Raw genomic sequence first — 19,351 nt, 5'->3', positions numbered from 1 at the left:
GACGCCGTGATGTACTTGAACTGTATTTTGCATTACCGTTGTTAATAGTGACCACAACTGCCATCCCAACCAGCAGAAGTATAAAGGCGACAGTAAGTCCGACGGGTATGTACAGATAGTCCTTACGAGGTTCCTGTCCGTCATCAAGATTCTCCTCTAAGACGAGGTCGCGGTTACGGTCATTGGTTGTAGGTGTCAAATTCCTCGATTGCTCCATCAGGGTAGAGTTTGTCGTCTCCAATGGTTTTGCTGGGAGCGTGGTGGGTTCCGCCATTGGAAATGTGGATGTAAGTCCGATTGGGGAAACGGATGCCATTGCTATCGGGGCAGCGGTCGTCAGTTCTGTGGATGAGCAGAATGAGTTGTTGTGGAGCGACTTAAAGTCGAAACCAGCCAGTTCAGGAGGGGACGTGCACTGAAGAGCGCCAGCCTGGACGATGTCGCCGTGGCCCTGCCGAGTCAGTTGCCAGGTCGTTGCGTTGCAGACCAGCCATCGCAATCTACTGTTACAGTCTAAGGGGTTGCCTCTGAGACGGAGTATGACTCCTGTGTCAGAGATCTTTTTCCAACCCGCTTCCATAACCGTGCTGATGCGATTATTCTCGAGATTGACCTGTAATCGCGCCACTGTTGTGTTTCGACGGATCAGGGAGAGAGTATCAAAAGGAACCTCCTTTATTTGATTATCATTCAAAAATATCTTAAAGAAACTGTTGAGGCCGATGAACGCTCTCGGAGACAGAGTTTCGATGAGGTTATGATTCATAAATATTGTCTGTAAACTGGGCAGTTATAGAAGGTTTCGTCGCCGATATGCAAGAGGCGGCTACATCGGATAGTTACCGACATTATGGACGGTACGGAGGAGAACGCACCCGGCTCTGTGAGAAAAACGTTTTGTTATTGTTGTGGTGGAAACAATGGAGAACTTTTCAATTTTACTGTATACATTTTAAATAAAACCGTTAATGATCTCTTCCGGTCCAGTGATATATGTCCAAAGAAATGCTACTGATATGTAACTAAATATGCATATGTTCACATAGAACTAGAAATTGGGTACATATTTTAGATTGCTTAACATTAATGCAGAAATATTCCTCTTATTCTTACTCTGTAACTGTCGAGGGAGAGACTGAGCTGTGACACATTGAATCTTGATTTTGTATCGCTGCCTACTATCTCACGTAAAAGACAAGGATCGTTTTGTTTTATCTTATTTGTTTTGGTCCCTGACAGCCTGATTCTAGTTTTCTTTCTTTCAGCCTGTCGCAAGATACTACTACAATTTCAATTGCTAGTGGAATAAATTAAGTTATGGAAAGACCATATAGCTCTTATTACTCAGAATCTTGTTTCTTTCCTCTGCACAAATGCATATAATGTATCATTATAAAATGACATGATCCAAACATTTACCTATAGTCTGGATGGTGCTGACGGTTATTATGAATGTGATCAGGTTGGGTAACGGCGGAATGTGTTGTTTGGTGAGGATGGTGAGGTTGAACAGACGGCTCAGTCTTATTCCAGTCACGGACTGGTCAAACCCGGTAGGAACGTCATTCAGACACGTCAGCCCATGGTTTTCTGCACTGCAAATACTGTTGGCCGCAACCTGGTGGAGAAAAATTAATTGATCTTACAAACTGTAGTGAGTGATGAACCAGTCTCATTGCTAAGGGGCCTTAGAATTGATGTAGGACCAAGTCGGGCTCTGGATTCGGGGGGAGGGGTGCGGTTGGCGGACACTGGTCTTACTGCAGTAATATTTATAAACCGCCAACCCTTCTGATAGTTGACTGATTATCAGCTCGAAAAAAATTTTGACACAAAATTTTCCCGATTTTGTGTCTTTAACCTGTCGTAAGGTAAAACTTTGTTGTCAACAGACAAGCAAACAAAATAAACTTAGACTTGTTTAGATATTTTATACATTTAATGAGTTTCAAAGACTTTCAGTGCGTATTTTTGCGTGTTAGGCTTGGTAAAGACTGAGGCTCTTGAATATTGTTGGTTTACTGTAACTAATAGCAGGTATAAATTCTGTTCTGTACATAAAGAGCAATCGTGAGGGTTGTGGTCTTACCGTTATACCACTTGAAACGCACGATATTTCAACGCCAGTGTCTTGTTGTCTTGGGCACTCGCAGACCTTCTTCTTTGCAAATGTCCACTCGTACTGCACGAAGCACTCCTCTGGGCAGGGTGAGGAAAACTTCAGAACCAACAGAACCAGGATGACGACACACTGCCTGCTCCTTTTCTTCATGACGGTACGACTGAACAGGCCGACAAAATCCACAACTGACAAAAATTCTTCTGTGTGGGAGGTTGATTAAATATGGTGGTTGGTATGTCTGTCTCGACCTAGCAATTTCTGTGCAGCTTGATTGTTTACAAGTCAATCATCTGACTGCACGAATCCACACCATTCTGGGTTGGATAGTGTAGACATAGTCTTGCATGATATTATTGATCATGTACTTTTGTGTTGCAGGTGTTAACCACCGTCTGGCTAAACGTGCATTTTGTAGGTTAATTCTGATGTTAACAGGATGTTCATAGAAAAGAAATTGAATCGGGTAGATAAAAAGTGTTGAGACGTATCATCTTTGTCCTTCACGATCCCGAGCGACCTAAATACATAATTTCATAAACGCTTACAAAAACTATGGTGTATACATATATACAGACATATTCTTGCATGATTATATTGATCCTGTGCTTTTGCGTTGCAGGTGCAAACAACCGTCTGGTAAACGTGTATTTTTTTCGGTAATTTCAGATGTTTACGTACTGCGGTCAGGATGTTTATAGAAAAGAAATTGAATCGGGTAGATAAAAAGTGTTGAGACATATCATCTTTGTCCTTCACGATCCCGCGCGACCTAAATACATAATTTCATAAACGCTGACAAAAAATAGGGATCCACATTCTCAGTCTTGAGTGTTACATTTTTGAGTTGTGCATCATAATGCTCAAGAATAATGCTCATAGCCCCGTTGGTTCTTTTTCGGACGATGATTTTATTTCTAAAACCTGTTGGATTGTTCACACCTGTACAAGCCATAACAAATTAGACGTACACAGTTTTAAAATCGTAAACATTTTGACATAATCACGGGTATATCAGGAGACCATTAGTATTCAAATCAATCAATCAAATCAATTACTGATCAATTGATCAAATTATTAAAAAACATAGTACGGATATTTCTGTCAAAACTTAGATATACATGAGATTTTAGCAACTTAGAGTGAGAGAAACACTGTAAAAGGAACGCAGAACCAAGATAAACATCTGTGTAAACTATGAAACCATCAGCTGTGACTCTTGCATGTGATATCTATCGTTTAACAAGATTTCAAAATTCATTTAATTAGCAGGATAACATGCGAACACGTTTGAAAACACGCTGCTGATTTACTCAGTGTGCTGTATTAGAAATACGGTAGGGTGTTGACGTCACTCTACATACTGACCAATTGCAATGGTGCATGATAAATAGAGACTGTGGTTCAAATGTAGTCAATTTTCAAGAATATAAAATCACTGATGTTGTCTTGAATTCGCTAACCGGATATCCTAAACTTACTATTCACTACTCTATAAGAATCGAGTGTCCTCATTTGAAGGCCAACATTTCAGATTGTATGAGTTTAGTTATACTTTGAGAGGGAGCCGCAACAAAAGATTACGTCTTGATCACAACATGGACGGTTATGCGAGTGCGGTTGGTTCTTTATTTCGTATTTCGCAATTTTGTGACTGCACAGTACTTAAAAAATTGTACTACAGTCATAATTACAAAACATAAAACATATCCATTGAACACATTATAATGACTAATGAAATGCAGAGAAAGGTGGTACCAAAGGGGGTTAGACTTGGTGTAACCATATGATATTCACAATTAAACTAATCATGAATAGATTGAGTTTACTATTTTCACAATGTTAAAATGATTTTGATGGCTAAACAACTAAGAACTAACTGAAATTTGTCCCCATAAAAAATTGTCCCCCATAAGAATCTGTTCCTCATGCAAAAAGTGTCCCCCATGCAAAAGTGTCCCCAATGTTAAAGTATTTCGCACACAAGTGTCCCCCAAGTAAAAGTGTTTGCTCATGAAAATTTGTCCCCAATGAAAATTTGCCCTCATGTAAAATTGTCCTCAGTACGGCTATCTTTGCCTGTGGACTAGAGGGGTTGCTACGTAATTAAGTGCATTCATTACTTGTGGTATTGTAAGTACCTGCATCAATATCCTTTTCTGGCGTTGTATTATCAAGCAATATTTTATTTGATTTGGAAAAAAGTCAAGACGGACGTTCCATCAAGCCGCTGCGATTGTTGTCAAAAACATTCTGCATTTTACTGACAAATTTGACTCAACAATACGGGAAAACCTGCAATAGTCCCTGTTGTTATGCTCTGAGCTGTAGTACTGTAAAATCATCTGATTTCGCGTTGTTTTATTCCGTGGCAAGAGGGAAAAGGTGATTTTCGCGGTGTTTGACATTGCCGGTTCAAACAATTCTGTAGTACAGTAGGAAATGCATGTTCGGTGTCATGGATTCACAATGGAGACGTCTGAATACGAAAACCGTGAAAATAAAACCACCGCGATAGTTTCAAGAGTTACTGTACTTCGTAACTTGCCAATCAGGTTTGCTTGGCAAGGTTACAGCACCAGTCTTTTGTTATTCATGTCACTCTCTTCGGTTAGATTTCAAAGGTTATAAATGGAGGCCTACAAGATTAAAACTTGAGCGTTTTTGCAGACGATTAAGGTACGGTTTTTCATGTCTTATTCCAGTATGACCTTTGACCCTCAGGACAAGAATGTGAAGGCAGAAGTAAAAGAACTTTGGAATGTACTTTGAGTGAGCGTGGGCAAGCTTTGAGACTTACGTTTCGGGACATATCAAGGTGTGGCCTGACTACATGTATTTTGTTTACAACATTCCATGTTTACAAGCTAATGGCTCACTATAGCTATGATCTAAGACATTATAGATTTCTCAAGGGCATTCTGATGTTGATGTATTGAATGTGTGGTGGAAAGAGTAAGATATAATGTTAAATTCAAAGAAATGCCTGGAGGACTTACTTGCGTGGTATTTCAGTACGTGATTAGTGTACGTAACAACAAGAGCATTCATGTGGGAATTTAGTCCGGGTATGTGCTAATACAGTAATACCTTTGTGACACATGTGAGTTGGATAGACAAGTCCAATGAATTCTTACCTTAACAAGCTGATACGTTCTGAGTCCATGTTTAATGTAAAGCAAAGTAATAATGTATGGATGAGGAGCTTTGCTATTGTACAGCCAAACCTGTAGAAGTGGTCACCTTTAAATAAAGAATACAACACGCATTCCGTATCGCCCGAGGTACCGGTCCGACCGCCGGTTGGATCCACGCTCCTCCGCAGCGTCGAAAATTAAAAAAAGATCGTCAGCTTACCCACCCAAATAGCGTTGGAAGCCTTTGTGTAACACGTGCATTACATAAACTGATCGCATGGTGGCGCTATTTGGTTAAACTGCGCATCCTGGGACCGAGAAGAGGGGGGGACTAACCGCGCGCCAATCAGGGAACTGCTTGCGCAAAGTAACCTTGATACGAGATGGTAGCTGTTTATATCGGTGGAGAATGCCCAACTCCCTCCCGTGGCAAAGTAGGGTCAGTGACATAACTCCCCTCCGAGCGCAATGTAGAGAGGTAATCTTAACACCCTAACAGCGCCAACGATAAGGTACTTTGTAAATCTCCGTTTCTTGCAACATAACACACTTGAGCAACATTTTACCCCCCCCAAGATAGCGAACTTGCGTCTTGTTTTCGACGTGTTTAGTTAGAAGAATTAACGACTACCAGACCGAGTGTAGAAGGTCGCCAGTTACGTACTTGTGTACACAACTACGCGCGGAGGAACAAGAAAAGCACAAAAGAAAACAAAAACGACAGCTGTGAATTACAGAAGTTTATTTTGTTGAGCTTGATCGGCAAGAATGTGACATAATTCTAAGCCCACGATTTAAACCTATGGCTTCTTCACGGCGCTGGGTACGAGCGTGGGTTGGATCGCCCGAAGGCCGGAGGGTGATCTGACCCACGGGAGGGCCGGGACCGAGGGTGCTGCGGAATACACCATGTTGTATTTCATTTATGCCATACCCACCCGAGAAAACACACATTTGCCATAACCACCCAAAAAAAACCCACAGAAATCCTAGTAAAGACGGTATTTCAAAAATACGTTCGCGACACCGCAACCACCAGAACTATTTCACGGAGGTTCGTGTCCTTGCTTTGTGTTGCTCCAGATGTGGCGAGTTATTTTGTTGCTGCTGGCCCTTACACCGGTGGTATGGGCGTACCCTACAGGCGCCCCATCATCGGTCTGTTATAACATGTATCCCAATCACGGGTACTCTTCACAGACCAGCACGCCTCCCTATGAACTAGTCGTCAACAAAGATACATACACAGCAGGGGAAGAAGTTGAAGGTAAGAGATTTGACAAAGTAGTGGGGAACTGCACTAGAGAGAATCAGGGAGAAATTCAAAGTAATAGATAAAACAAGATATTCGAGCTCCCGATGTGATCTTTAATTTTTTTTCTTCTGTTCATACATTATGCAATTCTTTTATTGATGCCACAGCAAATTTTTACAAATGTATCAATTACATGCATTTTAGTCCAATCAGATGTAAGATACTTAAGATTAAGAAAGCAAGACAATCCTGAAGAAAATAAAAACTTATTCAAATTCTAACCACAAATATGTGTCAGAAAGATTCGCTTAATGCAGTTATTATGATACACAAATAACATTGTGATGGGTAAAGGTATTTTTGAAATAATTGTAGCTAATTGATCATTCAAGAATTGATAGTCTCACTTCTTTTCTGAATCAGTGACTTTAAGACGAACCGGTACTGCATCGTTCAGGGGTTTTTATATCCAAGCCCGCGCTGTCGGATCGACAGATGCACTTGGAAGATTCACTTCTTATGACTCTGGCACCACCAGAACTGAAAACTGTGATCGTGTGACAAACCCAGTAAGTCAATGTCCGTTTTTATTTCAGATGTAGTAAAATGTATCGTATGTATCATTCTTGTCTTTATCTTTTCTTTATCTACATGTATCTATCTAGAAAGAGAGAGAGAGAGAGAGAGAGAGAGAGAAAGAGAGAGAGAGAGCGAGAGAGAGAGAGAGAGATAAATAGAGAGAGAGAGAGAGAGAGAGAGAGAGAGAGAGAGAGAGAGAGAGAGAGAGAGAGAGAGAGAGAGAGAGAGAGAGAGAGAGAGAGAATCTTGTAATGGCCTTGTATTTGTTCCACAGAATACAGCAGTGACTCAAACAGGTCCAACAGATAAGACAAGTATAACTGTTACATGGACTGCGCCTGCAACCCGCGTGGGACACGTACAGTTCAGGTAATACATGAGAGACACGTACAGTTCACGCAATACATGTGAGACACGTACAGTTCACGCAATACATGTGAGACACGTTCACTTCATGCAATGCATGCGGGACATGTCACGTGCACATACAGTTCAGGTAATACATGTGAGACGCATACAGTTCACGCAATACATGTGAGATACATACAGATCAAAAATACATGTGAGACACGTACAGTTCACGCAATACATGTGGGACACATACAGTTAACAGGTAATACATGTGGAACACATACATGTCAAGCAATACATGCGAGACAAATGCAATTCACGCAATACATGTGCGATATGGCTAATTTATACATATGCATTACCGACTAATATATATTGAATATCTGCGATATTTCTGTGCTTTCGAGTAGTGACGTTGACCTTGTTTTTCCAGGGCCACCGTTGTACAGACAAAGGCAGTTTTCTGGGTGCAAACGCCGAAGTCTGCTTATGTGCAGGACTCCACAGATATCGGGGTACATTTAGCTACATGTTTCTTATGTGGTATTTTTAGATTGATCCATACACTGCAGTATTACATTGTAGATTCCCTCATCTCTAAATATTCTGAAACCAATTTGCATATTTCGAGAACAAGTTCTCATTCTGAATGAATGCATTGATATGAAATACAAAAAGATTTGAATACTTGGAATCATCATCATCATTCACTGTTTTCTGCATCTACAATTGCAGCTGCATTGAGTCTTTCCTCACGCTAGTTGGGGTATTGTCACAGGAAATTTTTTTACAGCAAATCTACTGATGTTCAGCAGTTATGATCCTATATAGAATGTCCATTATAAGGTCTTTTAATGTTGTCTGATTTTTAGTATGCATATTTTGCTCAATCAATAGTTCGTGCAATATCCTCTTATTTTTAGACAGTGCATCAATTATTGTTTTAACTGATATTTGGTTCCTGTTTTAGTAGTGCTTTAATTACATTGTATGCTATCATCTACACTTCTAATAGCATATTAGATTATCAAAGCTGGGGAATTAGATTAAATGCTGCTTCTTGTCTTGACAGGTGAATTCCACTGGATGTGGGTCAACCAAAGGCTGTTTACAGATCCCTACTGGATGCGCCCCGCCGTCTTGTGAGTATTTCTCCTCCTGGCAGGCCAGTGGCGACAACGTTCTGTTTGAAATCAGCGGGATGTCCAACGTATACGTGGATGTGGGCATCTCTGGTGATACCATGATGGTAGTGTGCTTCTTTTTATCACGCACATGTTCGCTTTGCATACGTAAGCTCCAGGGTTTAATTCCGGGCCAGGTCATATCAAAGGCTTGGCAATTGGTACATGTGTACCATGTAATACATGTTCCACATACGTATACTGTATTACTCTTATTAGATACCGTAGTGTTTAGTCTTAAGTTTTGTTTAATTCATTAGCATTGTTATTAAGCAATGACATATATGTCTTGATATTTTGTTCTACCTACGAACTTGCATACATTGTACCTGTTACATTTTTGTGTGCAATAAAGTTTGATTGATTGATTGATTGTGTCATGATAAGTCAGGCTACGTGACATAGTCTTTGACAACACTTCATTTTAACTTGAGAGGGATCACAGGACCAATCGAAAGGTTGTTGGTAAACGTGTAGGGAAATATTCATCTGAAATATAGGCTGTTGAATTGTATTGATATTTTTTAAGGTGCTCGAGGCACCTCTTTAATCACGAGACCCCCATTTTACGCCACTGCCGGAAGACGAATGCAGCTCCAACCGGGATACCCTTCCCCGGATGTTCTTCCCCGGGTTCTCCCAGTTGGAACCAATTGGAACCAGGAGCTCATCAACTGTGAGGCTGCTGCCAGTTGGGCTACAGGGGCATCCTATAATGGGTGAAATGAATGTTGTTTGCATGATTGCAGGGATCGGATGACATCTATGAGTGTGTGTATGACTCATACACAGGCATCACCACTGTCTATTCCTCCTGGAGCACGGGAAAGGCAAGGCCAGAAAGGGACAGTACCCAGGTATTTACTATCTATTTTTGTTAGCTTAAAAGTTCATCTATGTTGGTAGAATTCATTATTAACTAAGATTAAACTTTTCATCCAACACTGTAAAGAAATTGGGACTTATTACCCAAATTTTCGGTTGAAGTTATCTGGCACTTATGACCCACTACTTCGGTGTAGTCTCTGACGTCACGTTCCAGCAGTAGACGGGTCTGACGGAGTCAACCGAAAATTTGGGTAAGTCTCAATGTCTTTACAGTGTTGGATGAAAAGTTTAATCATCGTTAATAATTATCGATTTTTGTTGATGTCTATGAGGTGGATGCTATTGTGTATATACCAGGCTTGTGATCTCCGGTAGTCATTCATGACTATAGATTTTGTTGGCTCAGTCGTCTCTGTTCAACTTGAGAACTTTGCAGTGTTTAAACTTTAATATTTCAGACTGCCATCCACCTCGTGTTTGTGTCCATGTTTTCCACAATTGAAACTTTGACCAAGCCCACCTCTTGTCGTACTAATCGTTCAAGTTCAGTGTGCAGTGTGAGAGTGCAGATAATAATGTGAACTATATGGACCCATTTTTGTGTCTAAGTATATAGCCAGTATAACTCCCCCTTCGGCGTAACACACCAACTTCGCAGGCATGCGGACCAGCAGCAGCTGGTTATTACCCTTGCACATATAGCTGTAAGCGTTGTTTAAAGCTATCTATCCAATGAGGATGCTATGTAACAACGAGTTCCATTTTACAAGAAGAAGATGAAGATGAACGTTATTGCTCGACAGTTGTACATGGTACAATGTATGGCAACAATAACAAGACAATGTGTACTTTACTATTCTATTCTGGACACTATAACTACAAGAATATGGGCGTAAATGGCGTACTGAATTACTATTCGTTTTTGTCTGTTACAATACATTCTCTCATTTGTAAAGCGCTACATATGTATTGGCCTAAGAACTTACTAGATATGGTGTCGGGGCATGACATAATTTTACATGACTCGTCTCCTTACCTGTTGTCCCAGGGTGGAATCTCGGCCGTGGCAGGGTCGTATGTGAATGGTGCCGTGTCGTGTAGGTTCACCAGAGCTATCAACAACGCCGCGGCCGGCCGGACGAAAAGACAAACTAAAGTCAACAACGGGAGGTTTTACGATCTGAACAGCTTCTACCTGCTGATGTCGAAGGGGTATACGAATAGAAGTATGTCTAAACTTTGCCTATCAAGAGGTAAATGTACAAAATGTAGCATTGTCTGACAAAAGCATTCATAGCATACTTATATGAGGGATGATTAATAAGTTCTGGTTCACACTAAAAAATAAGCTGCGCAACTAAAACTTCGGGAATACTTATCAATATGTATCACATTTTAAATCATTGTGGTCATTACTTTCCAGTTCCTTTTGAAAGTCAGCATGTTTTCGGCGAGAAATGTTGTACACTCAAATTGTTGTACACTCAAATTGTTGTACACTCAAATTGTTTAATAGAAGTCCACTCCTGACTGCCCGTTTGGTAGGATCAGTAGTTTATTATTTGATGCATTCAGGATATAAGAAAACAAGCAAGATATTATTGCTCTAAAAATCAACCAAGTTGAACATGAACCAGCATTTTATATTTTATCCCTATGTGTAACAATGGCATTAAAAGTGATACTGTATAATTTCATACATTATTTTTGTTGTTGTTCACTTTTGGATCAAACTTACCCCGATAAAACTTAACTCTGCAAGAAAAGTTTTTTTTTAAGTATAAACAAGATATTAATATACACTTAAGTCCATGTGTATGGTCGAACGGTTTGTGCTTTTTCATGTCCCCTGAAATATGTGAAACAATAATGAGGGCCTGTATGCCCCTTTTACGTAGAGCGTAATCGGCCGTTTTAATTTTACGTAGAGCGTTGCCAACCACTCCATAATTTAACGTAGAGCGTAGGGGGGGGGGGGCTTTCTGAATTTAGCGTAGAGCGTAGGGAGGCTTTCTGAATTTAGCGTATTACGTAGCCGGCCCTCCGAATCTAGCGTAGAGCGTTGCCGGGACCCCCCCCCCCCCCCCATGCAGGCCCTCAATAATGTATCAAGAAAACATGATAATATTTTGTTGCGATGCATAATGCTTTACTTTTGTATTTCTTCTATTATTTCAGATATTTTGGAGTATCATGCTACTAATCATGTGGTTTCATCTAGCACGGTCGACTTCCGAGGAAACACCCAAGTACATGGAGCTGGTGGGTAAAGCTGGTATGAACTCCGTAAAATCTGTAAAAATACTTAGGCACCTTGGCCATTGTGTCGCACTAAAGATTATTTCCAATGATTGAAATCTAGTCCAATACAAAACCAACCTCTCCCTATTGATATTACACATACCAACGGGCTCGGTGGTGATTCTCAATATGTTATTATGTGCTTCATACTGCCTTACTGAAGTGAGAAACCTGTTTTTAACGTTCTGAAGGTAGCATGCGAAGTCCATGGGTTAGCGATCTTACCTCTGGAACTAGAAGCCCGGGTTCGATCCCGGCTGTGTCGCTCACTCGACATGCTAACTACCGGAAAGGGTAGCAGTCCTTAGGACGGGAATGACAGCCGTGGCTGAATGTACATTGTGCTAGTCGAAAAGTGCTATGGGAATTTTCCCGGTACAAAGAACCTGTACATACTGTACATAGCGTCTGTCCTCTCTGTCACGACCAGTGGAAGATAAGCTCTTCAGTGAGCTTACCTGGATCAAGATCGATATCCTTCCCTGAACGGTGCCAAACATTTATCAATATCAAGTCTATATGGTGGGAGACCCTTCTGTACAAGACTGTCAAGTAGATATAATCTCTTTATTATATTTCCTTCCCTATACCCTGTATCATTGCGGCTGGCTGTCATGACGTCCCTACGACCACTGAGGTCATGGGTCATGAATCTGAATCTGAATACCCTGTATAGGGTATGAGGGAAATATATTGTATTTGCTGGCGTATTCTTTCTTTCTTCTTCTTCTGCCCAAAATAGATGTAAGGATATAGCTCTATTAGTACAGAAACTCATAGTATTTCACTTACGGTAACTTACGGGTGTAAGATTGAAGGTGTAGGTAGCTTTATGAAAAGTAAATACAATGGGGTGTATTTTATGCTAATGAGGACCTCATTTCCTTAATTAATGCAGAAACGTCATTTTTCCCTTACGGTAAATGCAATGGATGTCATATTGGAGGTGTAGGTAGCTTTAGAAAAGGTGAATACAAAATAGAATGTTAGTTATGCTAATGAGGACACAATTTGCATAATTTCTGAAGCGACTTCATATTTCTTTTCTGGGTAATGGGAGGGAAATATCCTACATTTTGTCGAATATGTTGCCTTTCTAGTTAGCATAGGCTTTGCTTTTGCCTTTGCAATGCAGCATCGCATTTTTTTAAATTCTTAACTTAATTTGGTCTTCGTTGCGATAACGTTGGATGGTCCATAATTACACGTGCCCAATCTTGATTGTTTAATGAACCGTGGGGTTGTGTGTTGTTCTGGCTCGGTTGTACCCGCTTTACCAAATCACCACTTAAATTTTAAAATTTCCCACAGGTGTGGCAGCCTGTTTCAAGTGCAAATCGGAAGCAGAAAACTCTGTCTTGGGTGGTCTTCCTGGCGACGACACATGTCTCCAAGACGTTCGTAAAGAAAACCCGACTGTTCAGACCGTCTACTGCCCACCGGCGGCTCAATGCTACGTACGTTCGTGTACTTCTCTGTAAAAGCAGGTCGAACTCGAAGCGTAATCCAAATAGATTTGATTCTATTCGATTTATTAGGCTGTATATTGAAAACAGCAATGGCTAATTTTCTCTTTCGTTCTTTCTTTCTTTCTTTCGTTCTTCGTTTGTTTGTTTGTATGTTTGTTTGTTTGTTTCTTTTTCAATCTATCATTTACGTACAAACAACATATATGTAGCGGCCTATATTGAAGCCTATACGGCCACTTTATTTCAATTCAGACTAAGATCACGACGGGTTTCGGGTACGCCAGTGCTATCGAGCGGGGCTGCTGGGATGACTACGACGACAAAGGGGACGCTGTTAGCTGTGAGGCGGGCGAGGACAGCACCTGTGATGGTAACACGAAGACCGGCACCTGCTTCAAGTGCTGCAACACTACCAAGTATGTGGTTATTTGTGTGAATGTGTGTGTGAGTGAGTGAGTGAGTGAGTGAGTGAGTGAGTGAGTGAGTGAGCGAGCGAGCGAGTGAGTGACACTGTCATTCTGTCAGTCAGTCAGTCAGTCGATGAGTCAGTCAGTGAGTGAGTGAGTCAGTGAGTCAGTCAGTCAGTCATTCAGTCATTCATTCATTCAGTCAATCAGTCATTCAGTCAGTCAGAGCGTGCTTGAAGAAGGAAGAAGAGAACGGATGGATGGTTGGATGGATGGATGGATGGATGAATAGTCGAACTAAAGAATGAACGGAGGACTGAATCGCCCTATTCACTGTTCTGTGACATTTTCATTGACAGGTGCAACAAGAACTTTGCCCAGCTTGATGGAGTGCTGAACGGTGTGGCTGGACTCTACCAGATGTGTGTTCTGACACTGTTACCAGTCGCCGTTGCCATGTTCGATCGTCTAAAGCCTGGCCTTGCGTGAAGCTGCATTGCACAGGAACTAGTAACTTGAAAGATTACCATGCTTCACCTCAGTTGAGGATGACTAGTTAACCTATAGACCACAGAGAGTGAATAATATGGATGGCATATGCGAGCGGAAGGATTTTCGTCTGATTTCGAAAATACGATGGTCAACATAACGAAAATGGAAAAATATGTCGTAAACTTCTATCAGTTCTGTCACAAAAATTCCTCCATACTGACATAGCCTCTATTTTAGTTTGGGAATTTCAATTCAATTTGAGACTACGTACCTCCCACATTTCAATATTCTTTAACCCAAATTGCCTAATATCACATCTGGTAGGTGAAAATGAAGTTACCCATTGTCGCAACCATTGATGATCCCCTTAGAAAATGTTTTCTGCCGAATTCTGGCTTCAGTTACCACACCCAAACACTCCCAAACAAACTTTAAATATGCTTAAAAATTTCCACAAGTGCAACGCAATGTAAGGCATCAGTAGAACATGATTATACATAAGTATGAACATCTATTTCGCACTACGGCTTTGCCGTGCTTGAACCATTACAACTAATGATCATATATACAACATACGATACGCTATAGTGACCAATCATATTCCTACCAATATAAACCAAAGTCAATTTGAACTTGCACAAGTGACCACCTCTTTATATTGACTTTGTGGTCCCTTAGATTTTTTTCCATTTACACAAGCATTGATAATCCAGTAAAAGTAACGGGGGACAATACTACCGGTGCATGGCCGAGTGGGTAGAGTGTTAGTGCCTTGCAAACGGAAGGTCGTGAGTTCAAACCCGGCCGGGTCATACCAAAGACTATAAAAATGGTAAATACTGCTTAGCACTCAGTATTTGAGAAAGAGTATGCAGTTAAACACACACAACTACCAGTTGACTATCCGCCTGCTGTAGTGACTTGCACAAAGTTGTGTGGCCAAAGGGCTGTGGAACCGGAGATGGGCGCCGCCTTATGCACCTTTGGTGCCGGAAGGACTTTTAAAACTTTTTAATAGTAATTAAGGCTTATGTCCCGCCCCTTTACGTCCCTTTAATAGTCCTGTAATAGAAATGACGGGTTATGGCTCGCCCCGAGGTGTTTATCGTAACATAACGAACCACTGAGTGAGCGACAATAGGGGGCTTAGGGATCGCCGATTTGGTCTAGAGGTGTGGTGCAGTACGGTACCATAACATCTTTGTCTTGATACTCACGGTTTCCACGTGATGGAGAGGTTCCACCCGACGCCACATTCGTTTCTTCGTTTTGGATGTCCTCCAAATTGACGCTGCTATACGGCTCGATACGCAGAATGTTGTTGAACTCCGAGTTCTCCTCAGTTTCTTCGGTCCTTTCCGTGTCCGTATTGACACCGTTTGACGACTTGTATAGCCGATTAGAGGTTATCTGAAATGAGTCCATAATAACCCCGTGTCGTTTGTGGGTATTTTTCTGTCCACGCGACGGACGCAAGTGGTTATTCGGTTGTTCGTTGTGGATCTCGTCCAAATTGACACTGCTGTACGGCTCGATACGCAGAGTGTTGTTGATGGCATCGAACGGTACAGTGCGGTAAGGTGCCAGTTCCGAGTTCTCCTCAGTTTCTTCTGTTGTACCCGCGTCGTTATCAGCGTTGCGGATGTCGATCAAATTGACACTGCTGTACGGCTCGATACGCAGGGTGTTGTTGATGGCATCGAAAGGTACAGTGAGGTAAGGTGTCAGCTCAGTCTCTTCTGCCGTTCCTGTACCCTTATTAGCATTGTTGATAGCAGATCCAGAAGATTTGTATAGCCGATTAGAGATCAGTTCAGATGTGTTGATGGTGACTCCGTGTCGTTTGTGAACCGCATTCTGTCTCACTGAATCCTCCTCAGTTTCGTATGTTTCTTCATTGTCCCTGGCGTCCCCTGCGGTAGCTCCAGAGTGTTGGTACATCCGATTTCTGATGAGTTGAGAACTGACGATGACGCGGTGCTGTCCATTGACTGGATTAGGCCTTCCCTTTAAAACACAGCGCCTGTAAATTGTGACCACAACTGCCATCCCAACCAGCAGAACTAGTCCAGCGACAGTTTGTCCGACTGGCATGTAAAGATAGTCCATACCAGCTAGCTGTCCGTCATCAAGATTCTTCTCCAAATCGAGGTCGCGGGTACTGTCCGTCGTACCAGATGTTGATTTCGTCGATTGCTGTATTAATATAAAATTTGTCGTCTTCCATGATTTTGCTGGGATCGTGGCGTGTTCTGCCATTGGAAATGTGGATGTTATTGTGATTCGGGATGTGGATGCCATTGTCATCGAGAAACCTGTTGTCAGTTCTGTGGATGAGCAGAATGAGTTGTTGTGGAGTGACTGAAAGTCGAAACCAGCCAGTTCAGGAGGGGATGTGCACTGAAGAGCGCCAGCCCGGACGATATCGCCGTGGCCCCGCCGAGTCAGCTGCCAGGTCGTTGCGTTGCAGACCAGCCATCGCAATCTACCGTCACAGTCTAAAGGGTTGCCTTTCAGACGGAGGGTGACATAGGTGTCAGAGACATTCCTCCAACTCGTTTCCAACACCGTGCTGATCTGATTATTCTCAAGGTCGACCTGTAACTGCACACTTCTTGTGCTGTGGCGGATCAGGGACAGAGCCTCAAAAGGAACCGCCTTCAGTTGATTTCCTTCCAAGACTATCTTATGCAAGCTTTTGAGGCCGACGAACGCTCTCGGAGACACGGTTTCAATGAGGTTATCAGTCAGAATGATTGCCTTTAAACTGGGCAGGTTATGGAAAGTAACGTCACCGATATGCAGAAGGCGGCTGCACCGGATGGTTACCCACATTATAGACGGCACGGAGGAGAACGCCCCCGCTTCTGTAAAAGAAAATCATATAAGCTAACTGCAAAGAACATTTCAATGTTATGTCATTGTCTTGCTGGTATGGTCATTTCAAATAGTTTTTCTGCTGCTTCTTGCAGTGGAATATTTTTACCTAAAATGTGACGTTGTATGTTAAACTAGAAATCAGCATTGCTATGTTCATTGGACTATTCTTCTTTTCTTGTGAGCGACGGAAAAGTGTATCTTAACGTTGAATTCAAATTGAATGTTTAATATTTCTAAACCTTCGACATAAAAGATTGTGATTCAGCCTCCTTGAATCCATCGCAGTGTTCTACTTTAGTGGTTAGGTGAAATGAACGGATATACTAGGCTTTAAAATCCTGGCTTTTTTGTCTACAATAAAACTGTATTAAGCATCCTCATATTCTTGAAACTAAAAGCTTTTCCATAAAAGATAGTCTGCAGTTGATAGAAACCCAACACTTACCTATTGCTTGGATGGTGCTGCCGGTTATGAGGAATGTGATCAGGTTGGGTAACGGCGGAATGTGTTGTTTGGTGAGGGTGGTGAGGTTGAACAGACGGTTCAGTGTGATTTCAGTCACGGAAAGGTCAAACCCGATAGGAACGTCATTCAGACACGTCCGGTTATGATTTTCTGCACTGCAAACGCTGTTAGCCGCAACCTGAAAACAAAAACGTGACTGTGGTCAGTAAAGTTGAAGTCTGCCGGTGTACTCTAATCGACACTTTTAAGTAGTATTTTTACAAAATCAAAAGGCGTTGTTAAATTCGTTGTCCTTATTTTGTTTGATGATTTCGGCTAGGCTATTACAAATCAGGTTGTTGACAAGGTTCCACAGTAATCTTTTTGTCACAAGCAAGCTGAGTTTCGTATGTAACACATCGCCGACTGTCCCAAAATGTTTTAAGTTTCTGTTGCCAACATGTCGAACGAGTCATATCTCACGAGATCTAACATCTAAAACAAGGTTATTGATATATATATATATATATATATATATACATATATATGGCCTCCGTCGGTCAGTATTGACCATGGTAAAATCCTAACTTACAACAGCCCTACAGCATCGACTATGGCTAAACAGCCCTATACGAGAATGGCAGTCTCTGCCACAAAAATCACATCTGTAAGCTGACTCAGTTCTGTTGCAAAGCTCTTTTCTGCGGATCCGCTTTCATTCAAATGTTAAGAAAACCAAGTAAAGCGTATTTTTGGTCGGTTGTATATTTGATTCTGGATGTTTTCTTACTACAGAGACTCATAAATATTGCCAGATGTTGATAGAGGATGAAACATTACAGACATATGTTCCGTTTTCCATGTCAGCAGAACTATGTTGAGTGAGTGAGTGAGTGAGTGAGTGAGTGAGTGAGTGAGTGAGTGAGTGGGATCTTACCGTGAAGCCACGCATAACGCATAATGTCTTAAAAGTGGTGACTCGTTGTCTGGGACACTCGCAGTTCTTCCTCTTCCCAAACTGGTGCTTCACAAAGCACTCCTCTGGGCATGGCAAGGAAAACTTCAGACCCAACAGAACCAGGATGGCGACGCACTGCCTTCTCCTATTCTCCATGGTGGTATGACTGAACAATACGTACACACAGGCCGTAATATCCAAAACTGACCAAAAAACTTCTGTGTGGGGGATTCAGATAATCTGATTGGTCTGCATGGCATTAGTTCTTTCCGTTCGCGTCATCACATATATCTAATCGGTTAGAAAAAAGTGCACATTTTGAGACATGCTGTGTCACTCTTTCACGATCCCACGCGACCTAAATACATAATTAATTAGAGAAACATGACTATCAAACGACACATATTCCTTACTCGTGTTTTATTTCTTATATAAAACGTGTTGCGAGTCAATATTTCACCCTTTCGTGATCTTGCGCGACCTAAATACATAATTTCATCACATAGTCATTTTAGTATGTACTCGTCTAATATTTACATAGGGGTCCATATTCTTAGTTTTGAGCGTTATTTTGAGATCTACATCACAATGCACGGGAAGAGCCATTATCAAATACAACCACGGGCTATAGGCTACGGGATTTATGTTGGGGACCCGCCGCGGTCCATGTTTTCGCTCACATGCTCCCACCGACGGTTTCTCCCATCGTCCTTTGCGCTAATTGACCTCTTCATAAGAAACACATTAGCAAGATGACCACTCTTCATGGTCCCTTTTGTCAAATGGACACAAGCATTAAGAATCCTGTGCGCAGTGACTACAGTGAGTAGCTTCAACATAGACCAGATTTTATCGGTCCTGTGATCTTCAAGGTAATTTCTCAATAGCAACTAACAGTGAATTAATTTTAAAGATTTCAACTTTGCAGTGTAACTATAACCATCTC

At 41.6% G+C, this 19,351-nt stretch overlaps 1 protein-coding gene and 2 long non-coding RNA genes across 3 annotated transcripts; all 3 read left to right on the top strand.

Annotated features, from left to right (window-relative positions):
* Positions 1–4,702: 4,702 nt before the first annotated feature.
* On the top strand, positions 4,703–7,460 carry LOC136424953 (uncharacterized). The gene is made up of 4 exons (XR_010753955.1): positions 4,703–4,798; positions 6,340–6,523; positions 6,935–7,080; positions 7,365–7,460. It is a non-coding gene; the product is annotated as an uncharacterized lncRNA (long non-coding RNA).
* Positions 7,461–9,254: 1,794 nt separating this feature from the next.
* LOC136424919 (uncharacterized) lies at positions 9,255–11,727 on the top strand. The gene is made up of 3 exons (XR_010753949.1): positions 9,255–9,482; positions 10,502–10,679; positions 11,632–11,727. It is a non-coding gene; the product is annotated as an uncharacterized lncRNA (long non-coding RNA).
* A 302-nt stretch (positions 11,728–12,029) lies between these two features.
* LOC136425868 (uncharacterized) lies at positions 12,030–14,776 on the top strand. Its single transcript, XM_066414800.1, has 4 exons — positions 12,030–12,048; positions 13,066–13,211; positions 13,476–13,639; positions 13,990–14,776. The coding sequence occupies exons 1-4, from the start codon at positions 12,030–12,032 to the stop codon at positions 14,117–14,119; spliced, it is 459 nt and encodes a 152-aa protein (XP_066270897.1). The 3' UTR covers positions 14,120–14,776.
* Positions 14,777–19,351: the final 4,575 nt, after the last annotated feature.

Source organism: Branchiostoma lanceolatum, chromosome 19 (assembly GCF_035083965.1).
Source record: "Branchiostoma lanceolatum isolate klBraLanc5 chromosome 19, klBraLanc5.hap2, whole genome shotgun sequence".
Lineage (NCBI taxonomy): Eukaryota > Metazoa > Chordata > Leptocardii > Amphioxiformes > Branchiostomatidae > Branchiostoma > Branchiostoma lanceolatum.
This window is presented reverse-complemented; position numbering and strand designations above follow the sequence as displayed.

Bases quoted from the DNA above. Each gene is read 5' to 3' on its own strand.
- LOC136425868 (XM_066414800.1), top strand. The intron at 13,212-13,475 runs GTACGTTCGTGT...ATTTCAATTCAG, and splicing joins CACCGGCGGCTCAATGCTAC to ACTAAGATCACGACGGGTTT. The intron at 13,640-13,989 runs GTATGTGGTTAT...TTTCATTGACAG, and splicing joins AAGTGCTGCAACACTACCAA to GTGCAACAAGAACTTTGCCC.